We start from the raw sequence: 21903 nt of genomic DNA, 5'->3' as shown, positions 1-21903 counted from the left end.
GCCGTATTATGTATTGTTACCATCTATTTCCATTTCTTATTCATTTATAACAGTGATTTCCAATCCTGCACCTGGAGGGCCACTGCCCTACCTGTTTTAGGTTTCTCCCAGCTCTAACACACGTGATTCTAATGATGTGCTCGTGATCAAGTAGCTGAAGCTCGTCATGTGTCATATTCATTAGATTCTGGTGTGTTAGAGTAGGGACAAACCTAAAACACCCAGAGCAGTGGCCCTCCAAGAGCAGGACGGCCAATCCCTTAGTTAGTTTCTCAGTGTAACATTATGGAAGAGGCCAACTTTTATTTTTAATTTCATTTTTTAATAAAGCTGTGGTCAGAAACATATGATCCAGTTAACTTGTTTGTCTCAGGTGCTGCATAAATAAAAGTCCAGTAAATACTCGTTTTGTTTACCGACAATGACCTCCACAACCTCTGTACTGAAAAACATGTATTAATTAACAGACCATGGTGAACCAAAACAAAATGGTTCTAATGAGCCCAATTTGTGATGCAATCACCAGAGAATTTCAGTTAATGACCTTGTCTTTAACAAACAAACCTTGAACTGTAATCACTTCAGACTAATTAATCTCAGGCGCACCTATTAGCAATAGAATTAACTAACAATGGAGTGAAAGTTGTGTGGGTTTATGTTTCATTCAACTTTTGCTCTAACTTGCTTGTTCTACTGTGTTTTATAGATTGTATGATTTCTTAAAGGACTCACAAACACAAACAATAAACAATAACTACCATTATAAACTCAATTTATCAGTAACCATACATAAATTCTTTGTTTTTTAGGCAAATATCTTCTTGTGAACACAATTACTCTCAAAAAGATTTAATTTACACATCTTGCTTCAGTAAATATTACTTTTGTAACTGTTTTATTCAGTCTAACAGGGTGCTCATTTGACTTAGAATAAAGATCTGATGATGTGGGTACTTTCAGCTCACTGAATCATTTGAATGTATTGTTCATGGTTTGCTTTGACTATTTTGTTTTGTGCATTGTTTTTAGCCAGATAAAGTCTTTTAACTGGTTTTGTGCAATCACAGGGTCAGTTCATAGTAAGAGATGTACAAAATCAGCCAAAATGATGCATTTCAATTATTCCTTTGCCCATATTTTCTTTGAGCACTGCACTGAACCGTAGAACAAATGTTCCTTTTCCAACAGTTAATATTCATTTATCTTGTATTTATAAAAGTATTATCCAGTTTTACTTATAAAACATTTTTGAAATGTCAAAAAGCGAATATCGTCGTTTGGGAAGTAATTACAAACTAAAAGTTTACATATCTGAGTTTCTCTACAAACCCATTTATCCCCTGTAAGTCTTATATCATTTTTAAATAACCACAAATAAAAGACAACAAAACATTTATGTCAACATGTGTTAATCTTTGTGCTGTAGACCCTGAGAGATATGCAGTACCTCCGACAAACACAATAATGAGACCTTCTGTTTTATCAGACATTTTATGAGGGATATGTACAGTTTATATACAGTACATGTTTCACATATGAGTATTTCAGGCAGCATAGAAGAGCCATAGCATTCAAATATATTACAACAACCTTCAATGACAGTCAAATATATCTTAGGTCGGCAATATGTAATTTATTTCCTTATTGAATTTGGTGTTTCCTTTCAATTATGACAGAATATAAAATAAAAATCTATAATATAATGCTGAATAGTAACGTATCATAAAGGCTGGTGAGTGAGGCTCTGATCACTGGAAGCAGACTTGAAAGGTAAAGAGAGGTGTAGCACACTCTGGCTCAATATGCATTTCTCTTTAGTATAAATAATGTTTCGGTCCTCAAGCCTTCTTCAAAATTAACATTAACACATGCACAGTTTCGACCGTTAATAGTTAAAATCCTCCACAGATGGCTATTTGATGGGGAAGAAAATTGTCATGGGCTGGTTTTTATTCCTTGTACCAGTGCCCGAATTCTTGTTTTAATCTCCTTGGTTTTCAAAGAATAGAAAATAGGATTGATGCACGGTGGGATGGTAGAGGCCAGTGACAGGGATAGCAAATGGAGGTCCGGGTCAATGGCTCGCACATAAATCCCCATTAAGGAAATGCTGAATATAGGAATGTAAAATACAGCAACAAGGACCATGTGCTCAATGCAAGTGGCAAAAGTTTTCTTCCTATTGCTTACTGATTTCATCCTGAACACAGTGATCAGGATGCTGATATAAGCCAGAACAATGAAAGTGAAAGGGACCATCAGGTTCACCACAGTCGCATACGACACTACTGTCCAATCCAATGTGTAATCATTACAGGCCAATCTGAACAAAGGTGCGTAGTCACAGAAATAGCTGTACACTCTTACAGATTTGCAAAAAGACAGATGAGCAGTGAATGCCATGGCATATGCAACTCTTGCCAGACCGCAAAGCCAGATCAGGCTGACAATAGAAGACATGATCTGCACTGTGTTGAATACGTTCTGACGCATAGGTAAACATATCGCAATGAACCTGTCATAGGCAAGTACAGCAAGTGCATATGCCTCCAGAGATATAACAGTATAGTAGACATACATTTGTAGAAGACATAGATTGAATGGAACAAAGTTGTCGTTAAAGAGGAATACCTTGATCGCACCTGGAACAGTGCTTGTGTTTAAGAGTATATCAACTACTGCGAGGTTGACAACAGCCAGAAATTTTGGAGTGTGTAAACAGCGCTCACGGGCAATTATGCAGATCAATAAAATATTGAACACTAGTGAAACCACATAGACAAACGACAGAAAAATAATGTAGACACTGATGTAGTTAAAGGTCTCAAATCCGATGATATAGAAGCCTGGAGGTTGAATAATGACAGAGACATTTAAAACAGTCTTGAGAGAAGACATAGTGCAACTCCACCGGCGTGCTGGAGGTCGGCATTTGGTCCACGGTGTGTAACAATTCTGTGGTCTGAAAAAGAGAAATAAGAAAAAAACATGTCATGACTTATCTATCCAATCACATACATCAAACTGACACATATACACTTGTGCATTCAGCATGAAACCAAATATTTTTGCTGCTTTTGAGCGAACAATATAACATGCAACAGACTACAATCTGCTTTTGGCTCACCTGTTCTATTGCTCATCGTTTTACAAAATGTGGCTCCATATGATGCTGACTCCAACAGTAGCCATTGAATGTCTGCATGTCTGACCTGTGTACAGTAGAAGTTATACTCTCTTTATTGGTCTCCAGAGATAAAACACAGTATTCTCATTAAGAAATGAATCTTAGGTTAGCCCGTGGAGGGTGGCATGTTGTTTTCCAACTTTTTTTACAATCAAAACAAACAAAATGTTATTATTGTTTCATGTTCCACAGTTATCTTCATCTCAAGAGTCGGAGGACATGCAGATTAAAATGAATGATGCTTAATAACACTGAAACCCAATCACCCAATGTTTGAAACAGTTTTATTATTCTCTTTGCAAATATAAACAAAACTTTATTTCCATCGTACAGCATTAATAACGTGTATGTCCATGAATTTTGAAGTGTGTGTGAACCCTCTGTTTTCATTTGATTGTTTCTTTTAATAAGGAACTAATAAAGTAATAGAAACATGATATAGTTGTTCGGTGTGGTGCGGACGTGCTCTCAGGACCACGGACAGAGACTTGATTTTGCTGGCTTTGCTTGGAGGCAAAGGCAGATTTACTGTCAATATTACTCTGTCATCATCATTTTGAAAGGACATGTAACTTTTTTTTTACTCTCATGAATATTCAAAATCTTCTACCACAAAATTTCTTTCAAAATCAACTGTAAAACACTGTCTATACACCCACAGCTCTGCTCGTAACAACATCTTCTCATGCATCTCTGTACTCCATCATAGAAAGTGTTATAGAGTGATAGATGAGACCTGGTCAGAAGTCACTTGACAAGTCAGGTCTCACATTTGTCTTGGACTGAATACTGTTGCCCTCACCTCTCTCTCATTTGTTTTATACACACACATGAAAAATTGTTTGTAATGTGTGAAATGTTTGCAATCAATCCAATGAGATGCAGAAGTGTGTATATATTATTTGGGTGTGGAGATTTCCTTTCAGGAGGAAAAGGGAGATGGTTGCATGATCTGAGTAGAAACTAAAATGCATTTTACTGTAAACGGCAGCACTCGCCTGTTTGTGTCGCCTGTCCTCGGCCCGGAAGCAAATTGAGTCCCATACATGCAGGAAAGAGGAGATCAACTCTGAAAAAAACTTTTGGATACCAATCGAAAAAGCTAACTATCTTGACCCCCATCGCCCCCCCGATGTAAGTGCACACCATTGAGGACTATTTTATTTGTGAATATGGTGAATTTACTGAAAACGCATTTTGTTAATATCTAATAAAAATGTGTTTAAGTGCATACATGTGCATTTAATCATAATTTAAATTTAGTAAATTGGTAATAATATATTATAATATATCCACTGTGTAGTTCCACTGATTATTATATAACACTTGATAAATGTATTTGGTAAAGTACAACTTAGAGTGCACCTATTTCTCACTTTCTGCTTAGGTTTCCCCTTATTTCACACAAGTACTGAGTAACTCCCGCTCACGTCTCCACCTGGTTCCCCCATGCATTTACAGTCAGTGCATTTACATTCACATCAGTAACCCGAATATGGCCTGACCCAAGTTAAGGGAATAATCACATTATTGAAGTTCCCCTTGTATACGTGAGAGGGGGTTGAATGGGAAAATGACAGAGTAACTCGACCTGTGGTACAGTAGGTGGCGCTCTGTCAACATACAACTGGTCTGAATATTGCTTTTTTCTGGTTTGCCTTTGTCAAAATCACAAAGAGCCGACTTTTGGACAGAATTACGACTGAAACAGGTCTTCTTGGTAGTAATATTACTTGCTGTTGCGAAGCCCTCCCTTTGTTGAAATGTAAGGATTTATTAATGTTGTTTTTCTTCACGTTGTTTTCTGTGCCGTTGCTTCCTGGTTTATTTTATTTCCGGGTCAAAAGCCATTGCTGCGGAGTGGGGTGCATGTGCAGACAAGAAACGCAATAAAAACATGAGAACGCTGTTTACATGCACGAATAATCAGGGAACTGAAGGATTTCTTTAGGTCTGTTAAACGGGTATGAGAACCCTTATTTTACCCGGGATATGGTGTTTACATGGTGTTTAAAAAAACGGCGTATGCCATTTACCCGATTATAATCGGGTTTTTAAACTGCATGTAAAATCACTTAATGTAACTAGGCTGCGTCTTATCACATAAATCAGGTTAACATACACCCTGCTTTACACCAACTTCCACAGATGTACAGAGTAACTCTCGCACACTCGCCCCACTAATTTCCACGCATTTTACAGTATAACTAAGCTGTGACTTAGAGCCAACTCCCGTACACACTAAGAAGGGGATAGCGGTGAACACTTTATAATCAATCCCGCTACCCTGTAGTTCCTTGGTAACTCCGGGTCAACTACAGTGTAGTTACAGCACATAATTGTACGGGAGTTACGCTCATAGACACAGCCTAGGTATACTGTAAGACGCATGGAAATTTGTGGGGGAAGTGAGCGAGAGTTACTCTGTACTTCTGTGGAAGTTGGTGTAAAGCAGGATGTTAGTTAAACCTGAGTTACGTGATAAGACGCAGCCTAGTTACACTGTAAATGCACAGGGCAAACGGGGCTAAGTGAGCGGGAGTTACTCAGTACTTGTGTGAAATAAGGGGCAACCAAGTGAGCGGTAGGTATGCTCTAAGTCGCGGGCCGTATTATGTATTGTTACCATCTATTTCCATTTCTTATTCATTTATAACAGTGATTTCCAATCCTGCACCTGGAGGGCCACTGCCCTACCTGTTTTAGGTTTCTCCCAGCTCTAACACACGTGATTCTAATGATGTGCTCGTTATCAAGTAGCTGAAGCTCGTCATGTGTCATATTCATTAGATTCTGGTGTGTTAGAGTAGGGACAAACCTAAAACACCCAGAGCAGTGGCCCTCCAAGAGCAGGACGGCCCATCCCTGATTTTTACCCTTAGTGAGTTTCTAAGTGTCACAGAATGGAAGAGGCCAACTTTTATTTTTAATTTCATTTTTTAATAAAGCTGTGGTCAGAAACATATGATCCAGTTAACTTGTTTGTCTCAGGTGCTGCATAAATAACAGTCCAGTAAATACTTGTTTTGTTTACCGACAATGACCTCCACAACCTCTGTACTGAAAAACATGTATTCATTAACAGACCATGGTGAACCAAAACAAAATGGTTCTAATGAGCCCAGTTTGTGATGCTATCACCAGAGAATTTCAGTTAATGACCTTGTCTTTAACAAACAAACCTTGAACTGTAATCACTTCAGACTAATTAATCTCAGGTGCACCTATTAGCAATAGAATTAATTAACAATGGAGTGAAAGTTGTGTGTGTTTACGTTTCATTCAACTTTTGCTCTAACTTGCTTGTTCTACTGTGTTTTATAGATTGTATGATTTCTTAAAGGACTCACAAACACAAACAATGAACAATAACTACCATTATAAACTCAATTTATCAGTTACCATACATCAATTCTTTGTTTTTTAGGCAAATATCTTCTTGTGAACACAATTACTCTCAAAACAAGTTTAATTTACACATCTTGCTTCAGTAAATATTACTTTTGTAACTATTTTGTTCAGACTAACAGGGTGCTCATTTGACTTAGAATAAAGATCTGATGATGTGGGTACTTTCAGCTCACTGAATCATTTGAATGTATTGTTCATGGTTTGCTTTGACTATTTTGTTTTGTGCATTGTTTTTAGCCAGATAAAGTCTTTTAACTGGTTTTGTGCAATCACAGGGTCAGTTCATAGTAAGAGATGTACAAAATCAGCCAAAATGATGCATTTCAATTATTCCTTTGCCCATATTTTCTTTGAGCACTGCACTGAACCATAGAACAAATGTTCCTTTTCCAACAGTTAATATTAATTTATCCTTTATTTATAAAAGTATTATCCAGTTTTACTTATTCATACATTTTTGAAATGTCAAAAATCTAAAATTGTCGTTGTAGAAAGTAATTACATAATAAACGTTTACATATCTGAGTTCCTCTACAAACCCATTTATACCCTGTAAGTCTTAAATCATTTTAAATAACATTTATGTCAACATGTGTTGATCTTTGTGGTGCAATGAACCCTGAGAGTTATGCAGTACCTCAGACAAACACAATAATGAGACCTTCTGTTTTATCAGACATTTTATGAGGGATATGTACAGTTTATATACAGTACATGTTTCACATATGAGTATTTCAGGCAGCATAGGAGAGCCATAGCATTCAAATATATTACAACAACCTTCAATGACAGTCAAGTATATTTTAGGTCGGCAATATATAATTTCCTTATTGAATTTGGTGTTTTCTTTTAAATTATGACAGAATAGTAAATACAAATCTATAATATAATGCTGAATAATAACGTAACACAAAGGCTGGTTAGTGAGGTTCTGATCACTGGAAGCAGACTTGAAAGGTGAAGAGAAGTGTAGCACACTCTGGCTCCATATGCATTTCTCTTTAGTATAAATAACGTTTTTGTCCTCAGGCCTTCTTCAAAATTAACATTAACACATGCACAGTTTTGACCGTTGATAATTAAAATCCTCCACAGATGGCTATTTGATGGGGCTGGTTTTCATTCCTTGTACCAGTGCCAGAACTCTGGTTTTAATCTCTTTGGTTTTCAAAGAATAGAAAATAGGATTGATGCACGGTGGGATGGTAGAGACCAGCGACAGGCATAGCAAATGGAGGTCCGGGTCAATGGCTTGCACATAAATCCCCATTAAAGAAATGCTGAATATAGGAAGGTAAAATACAGCAACAAGGACCATGTGCTCAATGCAAGTGGCAAGAGTTTTCTTCCTATTGATTACTGATTTCATCCTGAACACAGTGATCAGGATGCTGATATAAGCCAGAACAATGAAAGTGAAAGGGACCATCAGGTTCACCACAGTTGCATATGACACTACTGTCCAATCCAATGTGTATTCATTACAGGACAATCTGAACAAAGGTGCGTAGTCACAGAAATAGCTGTACACTCTTACAGATTTGCAAAAAGACAGATGAGCAGTGAATGTCATGGTATATATCACTCTTGCCAGACCGCAAAGCCAGATCACGCTGACAATAGAAGACATGATCTGCACTGTGTTGAATACGTTCTGACGCATAGGTAAACATATCGCAATGAACCTGTCATAGGCAAGTACAGCAAGTGCATATGCCTCCAGAGATATAACAGTATAGTAGACATACATTTGTAGAAGACATAGATAGAATGGAACAAAGTTGTCGTTAAAGAGGAATACCTTGATCACGCTGGGAATAATGCACGTGTTTAAGAGTATATCAATTACTGCGAGGTTGACAACAGCCAGAAATTTTGGAGTGTGTAAACAGCGCTCACGGGCAATTATGGAGATCAATAAAATATTGAACACTAGTGAAACCACATAGACAAACGACAGAAAGACAATGTAGACGCTGATGTAGTTAAAGGTCTGAAATCCGATGATATAGAAGCCTGGAGGTTGAATGATGACAGAGACATTTAAAACAGTCTTGAGAGAAGACATAGTGCAAGTTCACCAGCGTGCTGGAGGTCTGCATTCGGTCCACGGTGTGTAAAAATTCTGTGGTCTGAAAAAGAGAAAAAAGAAAAAAAACATGTCATGACTTCACATACATCAAACTGACACATATACACTTGTGCATTCAGCATGAAACCAAAAATGTTGCTGCTTTTGAGCGAACAATATAACGTGCAACAGACTACAATCTGCTTTTGGCTCACCTGTTCTATTGCTAATCGTTTTACACAATGTGGCTCCATATGATGCTGACTCCAACAGTAGCCATTGAATGTCTTCATGTCTGACCTGTGTACAGTAGAAGTTATACTCTCTTTATTGGTCTCCAGAGATAAAACATAGTCTTCTCATTAAGAAATGAATCAGCAAAACAGTAATGACCACTGCGCTTTTACTACAATTAAAGGTTTAACCCGTGGAGAGTGGCATGTTGTTTTCCAACTTTTCTTTCAATCAAAACAAACAAAATGTTATTATTGTTTCGTGTTCCTCAGTTATCTTCATCTCAAGAGTCGGAGGACATGCAGATTGAAATGAATGACGCTTAATAACACTGAAACCCAATCACCCAATGTTTGAAACAGTTTTATTATTCTCTTTGCAAATATAAACAAAACTTTATTTCCATCATACAGCATTGACAACGTGTATGTCCATGGATTTTGAATCGGTGTGAACCCTCTGTTTTCATTTGATTGTATCTTTTAATAAGGAACTAATAAAGAAATAGAAACATGATATAGTTGTTCGGTGTGGTGCGGACGTGCTCTCAGGACCACGGACAGAGACTTGATTTTGCTGGCTCTGCTTGGAGGCAAAGGCAGATTTACAATCAATATTACTCTGTCATCATCATTTTGAAAGGACATGTAACTTTTTTTTTTTACACTCATGAATATTCAAAATCTTCTTCCACATAAAATATTTCAAAATTAACTGTAAAAAAACTGTCTATACACCCACAGCTCTGCTCCTATCAGCATCTTATCATGCATCTCTGTACTCCATCATAGAAAGTGTTATAGAGTGATAGATGTGACCTGGTCAGAAGTCTCTCGACAAGTCAGGTGTCACATTTGTCTTGGACTGAATAATGTTGCCCTCACCTCTCTCTCATTTGTTTTATACCGACACATGAAAAGTTGTTTTTATATGTCTGTAAACAATCAAATGAGATGCAAAACTGTGTATATATTATTTGGGGGAGTGGGGATTTCCTTTCAGGAGGAAAAGTGAGATGGTTGATTGATCAGAGTAGAAGCTAAAATGCATTTTACTGTAAACGGCAGACTCGCCTGTTTGTGTCGCCTGTCCTCGGCCCGGAAGCAAATGGACTCCCATACATGCGGGAAAGAGGAGATCAACTCTGAAAAAATGTTTTGCATACCAATCAAAAAGGCTAGTTATCTTGAGACCCCCTACTTAAAAACAATTTAGGTGGACATAATTTTAGACCCTACCTAAATCAAAGTTTGTACTTGGAACCCGGTCATGGGCTCGCGTACGGAAACATTTTTACATCCGATAAGTCCTTCAAGACAAAAAGGCCACACAACCAGAAAGTAGCGACATTCTAAAGCAACCATGCGCCACTGAGCAGCTTTCATAGGATTAAACGGGCGCCATTTTTTCAGTATAAAATCTATATTTTAATATGTCCATGGTATTTCACAGTCATGCTGGCTCTGAGCGAAACCGGGTACTAGTGCTTTGTGTCCCTCTCAGCCATTTGTAGTTTTTTATAGACCGGAAGGACACGGAGGCCTCAGCTTGCCCGTTCTATGTAAGAAACAATTAAGAACTTTGTTGCTGAGGAGAATAAGTCAGATTGTTGGCAGAGGTAATTGCACACCATTGAGGACTATTTCATGAATGAAGACGGTGAATTTACTGAAAACGCTACACGGGGTCCCTTTAACAAACATATAGCGCATTTTGTTAATATCTAATAAAAATGTGTTTAAGTGCATACATGTGTATTTAATCATAATTTAAATTTAGTAAAATGGTAATAATATATTATAATATATCCTCTGTGTAGTTCCACTGATTATTATATAATACTTGATAAATGTATTTGGTAAAATACAACTTAGAGTGCACCTACTGCTCACTTTCCGCTTAGGTTTCCCCTTATTTCACACAAGTACTGAGTAACTCCCGCTCACGTCTCCACCTGGTTCCCACATGCATTTACATTCACATCAATAACCCGAATATGGCCTGACCCCAGTTAAGGGAATAATCAGATTATTGAAGTTCCCCTTGTATACGTGAGAGGGGTTGAATGGGAAAATGACAGAGTAACTCGACCTGTGGTACAGTAGGTGGCGCTCCGTCAAAATACAGCTGGTCTGAATATTGCTTTTTTCTAGTTTACCTTTGTCAAAATCACAAACAGCCGACTTTTGGATGGAATTACGACTGAAACAGGTCTTCTTGGTAGTAATGTTTCTTGCTGTCGCGAAGCCCTCCCTTTGTTGAAATGTAAGGCTTTGTTAATGTTGGTTTTTTTCACGTTGTTTTCTGTGCCGTTGCTTCCTGGTTTATTCTATTTCCGGGTCAAAAGCCATTGCTGCGGAGTGGGGTGCATGTGCAGACAAGAAACACAATAAAAACATGAGAACGCTGTTTACATGCACGAATAATCAGGGAACTGAAGGATTTCTCTAGGTCTGTTAAACGGGTATGAGAACCCTGATTTTACCCGGGATATGGTGTTTACATGATGTGTAAAAAAACGGCGTATGCCATTTACCCGATTATAATCGGGTTTTTAAACTGCAAGTAAAATCACTTAATGTAACTAGGCTGCGTCTTATCACATAAATCAGGTTAACTTACACCCTGCTTTACACCAACTTCCACAGATGTACAGAGTAACTCTCGCACACTCGCCCCACTAATTTCCACGCATTTTACAGTATAACTAAGCTGTGACTTAGAGCCAACTCCCGTACACACTAAGGAGGGGATAGCGGTGAACACTTTATAATCAATCACGCTACCCTGTAGTTACTTGGTAACTCCGGGTCAACTACAGTGTAGTTACAGCACATAATTGTACGGGAGTTACGCTCTAAGACACAGCCTAGTTATACTGTAAGACGCATGGAAATTTGTGGGGGAAGTGAGCGAGACTTACTCTGTACTTCTGTGGAAGTTGGTGTAAAGCAGGATGTTAGTTAAACCTGAGTTACGTGATAAGACGCAGCCTAGTTACACTGTAAATACACGGGGCAAACGGGGCTAAGTGAGCGGGAGTTACTCAGTACTTGTGTGAAATAAGGGGCAACCTAGTGAGCGGTAGGTATGCTCTAAGTCGCGGGCCGTATTATGTATTGTTACCATCTATTTCCATTTCTTATTCATTTATAACAGTGATTTCCAATCCTGCACCTGGAGGGCCACTGCCCTACCTGTTTTAGGTTTCTCCCAGCTCTAACACACGTGATTGTAATGATGTGCTCGTTATCAAGTAGCTGAAGCTCGTCATGTGTGATATTCATTAGATTCTGGTGTGTTAGAGTAGGGACAAACCTAAAACACCCAGAGCAGTGGCCCTCCAAGAGCAGGACGGCCAATCCCTGATTTATACCCTTAGTGAGTTTCTAAGTGTCACAGAATGGAAGAGGCCAACTTTTATGTTTAATTTCATTTTTTAATAAAGCTGTGGTCAGAAACATATTATCCAGTTAACTTGTTTGTCTCAGATGCTGCATAAATAACAGTCCAGTAAATACTCGTTTTGTTTACCGACAATGACCTCCACCACCTCTGTACTGAAAAAAATGTATTAATTAACAGACCATGGTGAACCAAAACAAAATGGTTCTAATGAGCCCAATTTGTGATGCAATCACCAGAGAATTTCAGTTAATGACCTTGTCTTTAACAAACAAACCTTAAACTGTAATCACTTCAGACTAATTAATCTCAGGTGCACCTATTAGCAATAGAATTAATTAACAATGGAGTAAAAGTTGTGTTGGTTCATGTTTCATTCAACTTTTGCTCTAACTTGCTTTTTCTGCTGTGTTTTATAGATTGTATGATTTCTTAAAGGACTCACAAACAATAACTTCCATTATAAACCTTAATTTATCAGTTACTGTACATAAATTCTTTGTTTTTTAGACAAATATCTTCTTGTGAACACTTTGTATTACTCTAAAAAAGGTTTAATTTACACATCTTGCTTCAGTAAATATTACTTTTGTAACTATTTTATTCAGTCTAACAGGGTGCTCATTTGACTTAGAATAAAGATCTGATGATGTGGGTACTTTCAGCTCACTGAATCATTTGAATGTATTGTTCATGGTTTGCTTTGACTTTTTTGTTTTGTGAATTGTTTTTAGCCAGATAAATTATTTTAAGTTGTTTTGTGCAGTCACAGGGTCAGTTCATAGTAAGAAATGTTCAATATCAGGCAAAATGATGCGTTTTTTTTCTTTGAGCACTGCACTGAACCGTAGAACAAATGTTTATTTTCAAGCAGTTAATATTAATTTATCCTTTATTTATGAAAGTATTATCCAGTTTTACTTATTCATACATTTTTGAAATGTCAAAACTCTATAATTGTCGTTGTAGAAAGTAGTTACATAATAAACGTTTACATATCTGAGTTCCTCTACAAACCCATTTATACCCTGTAAGTCTTAAATCATTTTAAATAACCACAAATAAAGGACAAAAAAACATTTATGTCAACATGTGTTGATCTTTGTGGTGCAATGAACCCTGAGAGTTATGCAGTACCTCAGACAAACACAATAATGAGACCTTCTGTTTTATCAGACAGTTTATGAGGGATATGTATGTATAGGTATATACAGTATATGTTTCACATATGAGTATTTCAGGCAGCATAGGAGAGCCATAGCATTCAAATATATTACAACAACATTCAATGACAGTCAAGTATATTTTAGGTCGGCAATATGTAATTTCCTTATTGAATTTGGTGTTTCCTTTCAATTATGACAGAATATAAAATACAAATCTAACATATAATGCTGAATAGTAACACAACACAAAGGCTGGTTAGTGAGGTTCTGATCACTGGAAGCAGACTTGAAAGGTGAAGAGAAGTGTAGCACACTCTGGCTCCATATGCATTTCTCTTTAGTATAAATAACGTTTTTGTCCTCAGGCCTTCTTCAAAATTAACATTAACACATGCACAGTTTTGACTGTTGATAATTAAAATCCTCCACAGATGGCTATTTGATGGGGCTGGTTTTCATTCCTTGTACCAGTGCCAGAACTCTGGTTTTAATCTCTTTGGTTTTCAAAGAATAGAAAATAGGATTGATGCACGGTGGGATGGTAGAGACCAGCGACAGGCATAGCAAATGGAGGTCCGGGTCAATGGCTTGCACATAAATTCCCATTAAGGAAATGCTGAATATAGGAAGGTAAAATACAGCAACAAGGACCATGTGCTCCATGCAAGTGGCAAGAGTTTTCTTCCTATTGATTACTGATTTCATCCTGAACACAGTGACCAGGATGCTGATATAAGCCAGAACAATGAAAGTGAAAGGGACCATCAGGTTCACCACAGTTGCATATGACACTACTGTCCAATCCAATGTGTATTCATTACAGGACAATCTGAACAAAGGTGCGTAGTCACAGAAATAGCTGTACACTCTTACAGATTTGCAAAAAGACAGATGAGCAGTGAATGTCATGGTATATATCACTCTTGCCAGACCGCAAAGCCAGATCACGCTGACAATAGAAGACATGATCTGCACTGTGTTGAATACGTTCTGACGCATAGGTAAACATATCGCAATGAACCTGTCATAGGCAAGTACAGCAAGTGCATATGCCTCCAGAGATATAACAGTATAGTAGACATACATTTGTAGAAGACATAGATAGAATGGAACAAAGTTGTCGTTAAAGAGGAACACCTTGATCACGCTGGGAATAATGCACGTGTTTAAGAGTATATCAATTACTGCGAGGTTGACAACAGCCAGAAATTTTGGAGTGTGTAAACAGCGCTCACGGGCAATTATGGAGATCAATAAAATATTGAACACTAGTGAAACCACATAGACAAACGACAGAAAGACAATGTAGACGCTGATGTAGTTAAAGGTCTGAAATCCGATGATATAGAAGCCTGGAGGTTGAATGATGACAGAGATATTTAAAACAGTCTTGAGAGAAGACATAGTGCAAGTTCACCAGCGTGCTGGAGGTCTGCATTCGGTCCACGGTGTGTAATAATTCTGTGGTCTGAAAAAGAGAAAAAAGAAAAAAAACATGTCATGACTTCACATACATCAAACTGACACATAAACACTTGTGCATTCAGCATGAAACCAGAAATGTTGCTGCTTCTGAGCAAACAATATAACTTGCTACAGACTACAATCTGCTTTTGGCTCACCTGTTCTATTGCTAATCGTTTTACACAATGAGGCTCCATATGATGCTGACTCCAACAGTAGCCATTGAATGTCTTCATGTCTGACCTGTGTACAGTAGAAGTTATACTCTCTTTATTGGTCTCCAGAGATAAAACACAGTCTTCTCATTAAGATATGAATCAGCAAAACAGTAATGACCACTGCGCTTTTACTACAATCAAAGGTTTAACCCGTGGAGAGTGGCATGTTGTTTTCCAACTTTTCTTTCAGGCAAAACAAACAAAATGTTATTATTGTTTTGTGTTCCTCAGTTATCTTCATCTCAAGAGTCGGAGGACATGCAGATTAAAATGAATGACGCTTAATAACACTGAAACCCAATCACCCAATGTTTGAAACAGTTTTATTATTCTCTTTGCAAATATAAACAAAACTTTATTTCCATCATACAGCATTGACAACGTGTATGTCCATAGATTTTGAAGTGTGTGTGAACCCTCTGTTTTCATTTGATTGTTTCTTTTAATAAGGAACTAATAAAGTAATAGAAACATGATATAGTTGTTCGGTTTGATGAGGACGTGCTCTCAGGACCACGGACAGAGACTTGATTTTGCTGGCTCTGCTTGGAGGCAAAGGCAGATTTACTATCAATATTACTCTGTCATCATCATTTTGAAAGGACATGTAACTTTTTTTTTTACACTCATGAATATTCAAAGTCTTCTACCACATAAATATTTCAAAATTAACTGTAAAAAACTGTCTATACACCCACAGATCTGCACCTAACAGCATCTTCTCATGCATCTCTGTACTCCATCATAGAAAGTGTTATAGAGTGATAGATGTGACCTGGTCAGAAGTCTCTCGACAAGTCAGGTGTCACATTTGTCTTGGACTGAATAATGTTGCCCTCACCTCTCTCTCATTTGTTTTATACCGACACATGAAAAGTTGTTTTTATATGTCTGTAAACAATCAAATGAGATGCAAAACTGTGTATATATTATTTGGGGGAGTGGGGATTTCCTTTCAGGAGGAAAAGTGAGATGGTTGATTGATCAGAGTAGAAGCTAAAATGCATTTTACTGTAAACGGCAGACTCGCCTGTTTGTGTCGCCTGTCCTCGGCCCGGAAGCAAATGGACTCCCATACATGCGGGAAAGAGGAGATCAACTCTGAAAAAATGTTTTGCATACCAATCAAAAAGGCTAGTTATCTTGAGACCCCCTACTTAAAAACAATTTAGGTGGACATAATTTTAGACCCTACCTAAATCAAAGTTTGTACTTGGAACCCGGTCATGGGCTCGGGTACGGAAACATTTTTACATCCGATAAGTCCTTCAAGACAAAAAGGCCACACAACCAGAAAGTAGCGACATTCTAAAGCAACCATGCGCCACTGAGCAGCTTTCATAGGATTAAACGGGCGCCATTTTTTCAGTATAAAATCTATATTTTAATATGTCCATGGTATTTCACAGTCATGCTGGCTCTGAGCGAAACCGGGTACTAGTGCTTTGTGTCCCTCTCAGCCATTTGTAGTTTTTTATAGACCGGAAGGACACGGAGGCCTCAGCTTGCCCGTTCTATGTGAAAAACAATTAAGAACTTTGTTGCTGAGGAGAATAAGTCAGATTGTTGGCAGAGGTAATTGCACACCATTGAGGACTATTTCATGAATGAAGACGGTGAATTTACTGAAAACGCTACACGGGGTCCCTTTAACAAACATATAGCGCATTTTGTTAATATCTAATAAAAATGTGTTTAAGTGCATACATGTGTATTTAATCATAATTTAAATTTAGTAAAATGGTAATAATATATTATAATATATCCTCTGTGTAGTTCCACTGATTATTATATAATACTTGATTAATGTATTTGGTAAAATACAACTTAGAGTGCACCTACTGCTCACTTTCCGCTTAGGTTTCCCCTTATTTCACACAAGTACTGAGTAACTCCCGCTCACGTCCCCACCTGGTTCCCACATGCATTTACAGTCAGTGCATTTACATTCACATCAGTAACCCGAATAAGGCCTGACCCCAGTTAAGGGAATGATCACATTATTGAAGTTCCCCTTGTATACGTGAGAGGGGTTGAATGGGAAAATGACAGAGTAACTCGACCTGTGGTACAGTAGGTGGCGCTCTGTCAACATACAGCTGGACTGAATATTGCTTTTTTCTAGTTTACCTTTGTCAAAATCACAAACAGCCGACTTTTGGATGGAATTACGACTGAAACAGGTCTTCTTGGTAGTAATGTTACTTGCTGTCGCAAAGCCCTCCCTTTGTTGAAATGTAAGGCTTTGTTAATGTTGTTTTTTTCACGTTGTTTTCTGTGCCGTTGCTTCCTGGTTTATTTTATTTCCGGGTCAAAAGCCATTGCTGCGGAGTGGGGTGCATGTGCAGACAAGAAACGCAATAAAAACATGAGAACGCTGTTTACATGCACGAATAATCAGGGAACTGAAGGATTTCTCTAGGTCTGTTAAACGGGTATGAGAACCCTTATTTTACCCGGGATATGGTGTTTACATGGTGTTTAAAAAAACGGCGTATGCCATTTACCCGATTATAATCGGGTTTTTAAACTGCAGGTAAAATCACTTAATGTAACTAGGCTGCGTCTTATCACATAAATCAGGTTAACTTACACCCTGCTTTACACCAACTTCCACAGATGTACAGAGTAACTCTCCCACACTCGCCCCACTAATTTCCACCCATTTTACAGTATAACTAAGCTGTGACTTAGAGCCAACTCCCGTACACACTAAGGAGGGGATAGCGGTGAACACTTTATAATCAATCCCTCTACCCTGTAGTTACTTGGTAACTCCGGGTCAACTACAGTGTAGTTACAGCACATAATTGTACGGGAGTTACGCTCTAAGACACAGCCTAGTTATACTGTAAGACGCATGGAAATTTGTGGGGGAAGTGAGCGAGAGTTACTCTGTACTTCTGTGGAAGTTTGTGTAAAGCAGGATGTTAGTTAACCTGAGTTACGTGATAAGACGCAGCCTAGTTACACTGTAAATGCACGGGGCAAACGGGGCTAAGTGAGCGGGAGTTACTCAGTACTTGTGTGAAATAAGGGGCAACCAAGTGAGCGGTAGGTATGCTCTAAGTCGCGGGCCGTATTATCTAGTGTTACCATCTATTTCCATTTCTTATTCATTTATAACAGTGATTTCCAATCCTGCACCTGGAGGGCCACTGCCCTACCTGTTTTAGGTTTCTCCCAGCTCTAACACACGTGATTCTAATGATGTGCTCGTTATCAAGTAGCTGAAGCTCGTCATGTGTCATATTCATTAGATTCTGGTGTGTTAGAGTAGGGACAAACCTAAAACACCCAGAGCAGTGGCCCTCCAAGAGCAGGACGGCCCATCCCTGATTTATACCCTTAGTGAGTTTCTAAGTGTCACAGAATGGAAGAGGCCAACTTTTATTTTTAATTTCATTTTTTAATAAAGCTGTGGTCAGAAACATATGATCCAGTTAACTTGTTTGTCTCAGGTGCTGCATAAATAAAAGTCCAGTAAATACTTGTTTTGTTTACCGACAATGACCTCCACAACCTCTGTACTGAAAAACATGTATTCATTAACAGACGATGGTGAACCAAAACAAAACGGTTCTAATGAGCCCAGTTTGTGATGCAATCACCAGAGAATTTCAGTTAATGACCTTGTCTTTAACAAACAAACCTTGAACTGTAATCACTTCAGACTAATTAATCTCAGGTGCACCTATTAGCAATAGAATTAATTAACAATGGAGTGAAAGTTGTGTTGGTTCATGTTTCATTCAACTTTTGCTCTAACCTGCTTGTTCTGCTGTGTTTTATAGCTTGTATGATTTCTTAAAGGACTCACAAACAATAACTTCCATTATAAACTCAATTTATCAGTTACTGTACATAAATTCTTTGTCTTTTAGGCTAATATCTTCTTGTGAACACTTTGTAATACTCTCAAAAAAGATTTAATTTACACATCTTGCTTCAGTAAATATTACTTTTGTAACTATTTTATTCAGTCTAACAGGGTGCTCATTTGACTTAGAATAAAGATCTGATGATGTGGGTACTTTCAGCTCACTGAATCATTTGAATGTATTGTTCATGGTTTGCTTTGACTTTTTTGTTTTGTGAATTGTTTTTAGCCAGATAAATTATTTTAAGTTGTTTTGTGCAGTCACAGAGTCAGTATATAGTAAGAGATGTTCAATATCAGGCAAAAGGATGCATTTCAATTATTCCTTTGCCATTTTTTTCTTTGAGCACTGCACTGAACCGTAGAACAAATGTTTATTTTCAAGCAGTTAATATTAATTTATCCTTTATTTATGAAAGTATTATCCAGTTTTACTTATTCATACATTTTTGAAATGTCAAAAATCTATAATTGTCGTTGTAGAAAGTAGTTACATAATAAACGTTTACATATCTGAGTTCCTCTACAAACCCATTTATACCCTGTAAGTCTTAAATCATTTTAAATAACATTTATGTCAACATGTGTTGATCTTTGTGGTGCAATGAACCCTGAGAGTTATGCAGTACCTCAGACAAACACAATAATGAGACCTTCTGTTTTATCAGACATTTTATGAGGGATATGTACAGTTTATATACAGTACATGTTTCACATATGAGTATTTCAGGCAGCATAGGAGAGCCATAGCACTCAAATATATTACAACAACATTAAATGACAGTCAAGTATATTTTAGGTCGGCAATATGTCATTTCCTTATTGAATTTGGTGTTTTCTTTTAAATTATGACAGAATAGTAAATACAAATCTATAATATAATGCTGAATAGTAACACAACACAAAGGCTGGTTAGTGAGGCTCTGATCACTGGAAGCAGACTTGAAAGGTGAAGAGAAGTGTAGCACACTCTGGCTCCATATGCATTTCTCTTTAGTATAAATAACGTTTCGGTCCTCAGGCCTTCTTCAAAATTAACATAAACACATGCACAGTTTCGACCGTTGATAGTTAAAATCCTCCACAGATGGCTATTTGATGGGGAAGAAAATTGTCATGGGCTGGTTTTCATTCCCTGTACCAGTGCCAGAACTCTGGTTTTAATCTCTTTGGTTTTCAAAGAATAGAAAATAGGATTGATGCACGGTGGGATGGTAGAGGCCAGCGACAGGCATAGCAAAAAGACGTCCTCCTCAATGGCTTGCACATAAATTCCCATTAAGGAAATGCTGAAAATAGGAATGTAAAATACAGCAACAAGGACCATGTGCTCCATGCAAGTGGCAAGAGTTTTCTTCCTATTGCTTACTGATTTCATCCTGAACACAGTGAACAGGATGCTGATATAAGCCAGAACAATGAAAGTGAAAGGGACCATCAGGTTCACCAAAGTCGCATATGACACTACTGTCCAATCCAATGTGTATTCATTACAGGACAATCTGAACAAAGGTGCGTAGTCACAGAAATAGCTGTACACTCTTACAGATTTGCAAAAAGACAGCTGAGGAGCTAATGCCATGGTATATATCACTCTTGCCAGACCGCAAAGCCAGATCAGGCTGACAATAGAAGACATGATCGGCACTGTGTTGAATAAGTTCTGATGCATAGGTAAACATATCGCAATGAACCTGTCATAGGCAAGTACAGCAAGTGCATATGCATCCAGAGATATAACAGTATAGTAGACATACATTTGTAGAATACATAGATAGAATGGAACAAAGTTGTCGTTAAAGAGGAATACCTTGATCGTACCTGGAACAGTGCTTGTGTTTAAGAGTATATCAACTACTGCGAGGTTGACAACAGCCAGAAATTTTGGAGTGTGTAAACAGCGCTCACGGGCAATTATGGAGATCAATAAAATATTGAACACTAGTGAAACCACATAGACAAACAATAGAAAGATAATGTAGACACGGATGTAGTTAAAGGTCTGAAATCCGATGATATAGAAGCCTGGAGGATGAATAATGACAGAGACATTTAAAACAGTCTTGAGAGAAGACATAGTGCAACTCCACCAGCGTGCTGGAGGTCTGCATTTGGCCCACGGTGTGTAAAAATTCTGTGGTCTGAAAAAGAGAAAAAAGAAAAAAAACATGTCATGACTTCACATACATCAAACTGACACATAAACACTTGTGCATTCAGCATGAAACCAAAAATGTTGCTGCTTTTGAGCGAACAATATAACATGCAACAGACTACAATCTGCTTTTGGCTCACCTGTTCTATTGCTAATCGTTTTACACAATGAGGCTCCATATGATGCTGACTCCAACAGTAGCCATTGAATGTCTTCATGTCTGTCCTGTGTACAGTAGAAGTTATACTCTCTTTATTGGTCTCCAGAGATAAAACCTAGTCTTCTCATTAAGAAATGAATCAGCAAAACAGTAATGACCAGTGCGCTATTTCTAAATCAAAGGTTTAACCCGTGGAGAGTCGGGTGTTGTTTTCCAACTTTTCTTTCAACCAAAAGACATTGCACATTACAACAATCTAAAAGTGCTAGAGAGCAGAATAGTAACAATACAAAATAAAAGGTAAAGTGAAAAATAAGTAATAAGTTGAAAGTAGAACATCTAAAAGACATTTAGCAAAATGCTTTGGTGAACAGGAAGTTTTAAGGTCTTTTTTTAAGAGTCTCTGTAGTCTGCAGGGCCCTCAGGTGGTCAGGGAGGGCGTTCCATAACCTTGGAGCAGCCGAGGAAAAGGCCCGATCGCCCATGGTGCGGAGCTTTGTTCTTGACTTGGAGGGTTTTTGAGGTACCAGAACGGAGGATCCAATAGGAGGT

The 21903-nt window shown here is 37.9% G+C and overlaps 4 protein-coding genes across 4 annotated transcripts; all 4 read right to left on the bottom strand.

Moving 5' to 3' along the window:
* Nucleotides 1–1935: 1935 nt before the first annotated feature.
* LOC310956881 (olfactory receptor 2AT4-like) lies at nt 1936–2898 on the bottom strand (the record flags this gene model as incomplete). The annotated part of the gene is made up of 1 exon (XM_083927256.1): nt 1936–2898. The coding sequence occupies one exon, from the start codon at nt 2896–2898 to the stop codon at nt 1936–1938; it is 963 nt and encodes a 320-aa protein (XP_083783382.1).
* A 4799-nt stretch (nt 2899–7697) lies between these two features.
* LOC310956880 (olfactory receptor 2AT4-like) lies at nt 7698–8666 on the bottom strand (the record flags this gene model as incomplete). The annotated part of the gene is made up of 1 exon (XM_083927255.1): nt 7698–8666. The coding sequence occupies one exon, from the start codon at nt 8664–8666 to the stop codon at nt 7698–7700; it is 969 nt and encodes a 322-aa protein (XP_083783381.1).
* Nucleotides 8667–13909: 5243 nt separating this feature from the next.
* On the bottom strand, nt 13910–14878 carry LOC310956879 (olfactory receptor 2AT4-like; the record flags this gene model as incomplete). Its single annotated transcript, XM_083927254.1, has 1 exon — nt 13910–14878. The coding sequence occupies one exon, from the start codon at nt 14876–14878 to the stop codon at nt 13910–13912; it is 969 nt and encodes a 322-aa protein (XP_083783380.1).
* Nucleotides 14879–20150: 5272 nt separating this feature from the next.
* LOC310956400 (olfactory receptor 2AT4-like) lies at nt 20151–21113 on the bottom strand (the record flags this gene model as incomplete). Its single annotated transcript, XM_083926604.1, has 1 exon — nt 20151–21113. One exon carries the CDS (start codon nt 21111–21113, stop codon nt 20151–20153), a length of 963 nt encoding a protein of 320 aa, XP_083782730.1.
* Nucleotides 21114–21903: the final 790 nt, after the last annotated feature.

Source organism: Echiichthys vipera (assembly GCF_963691815.1).
Source record: "Echiichthys vipera genome assembly, chromosome: 14".
Classification (NCBI taxonomy): Eukaryota; Metazoa; Chordata; class Actinopteri; order Perciformes; family Trachinidae; genus Echiichthys; species Echiichthys vipera.
The sequence above is the reverse complement of the archived record's forward strand: the minus strand, read 5'-3'. Positions and strand labels throughout refer to the sequence as shown.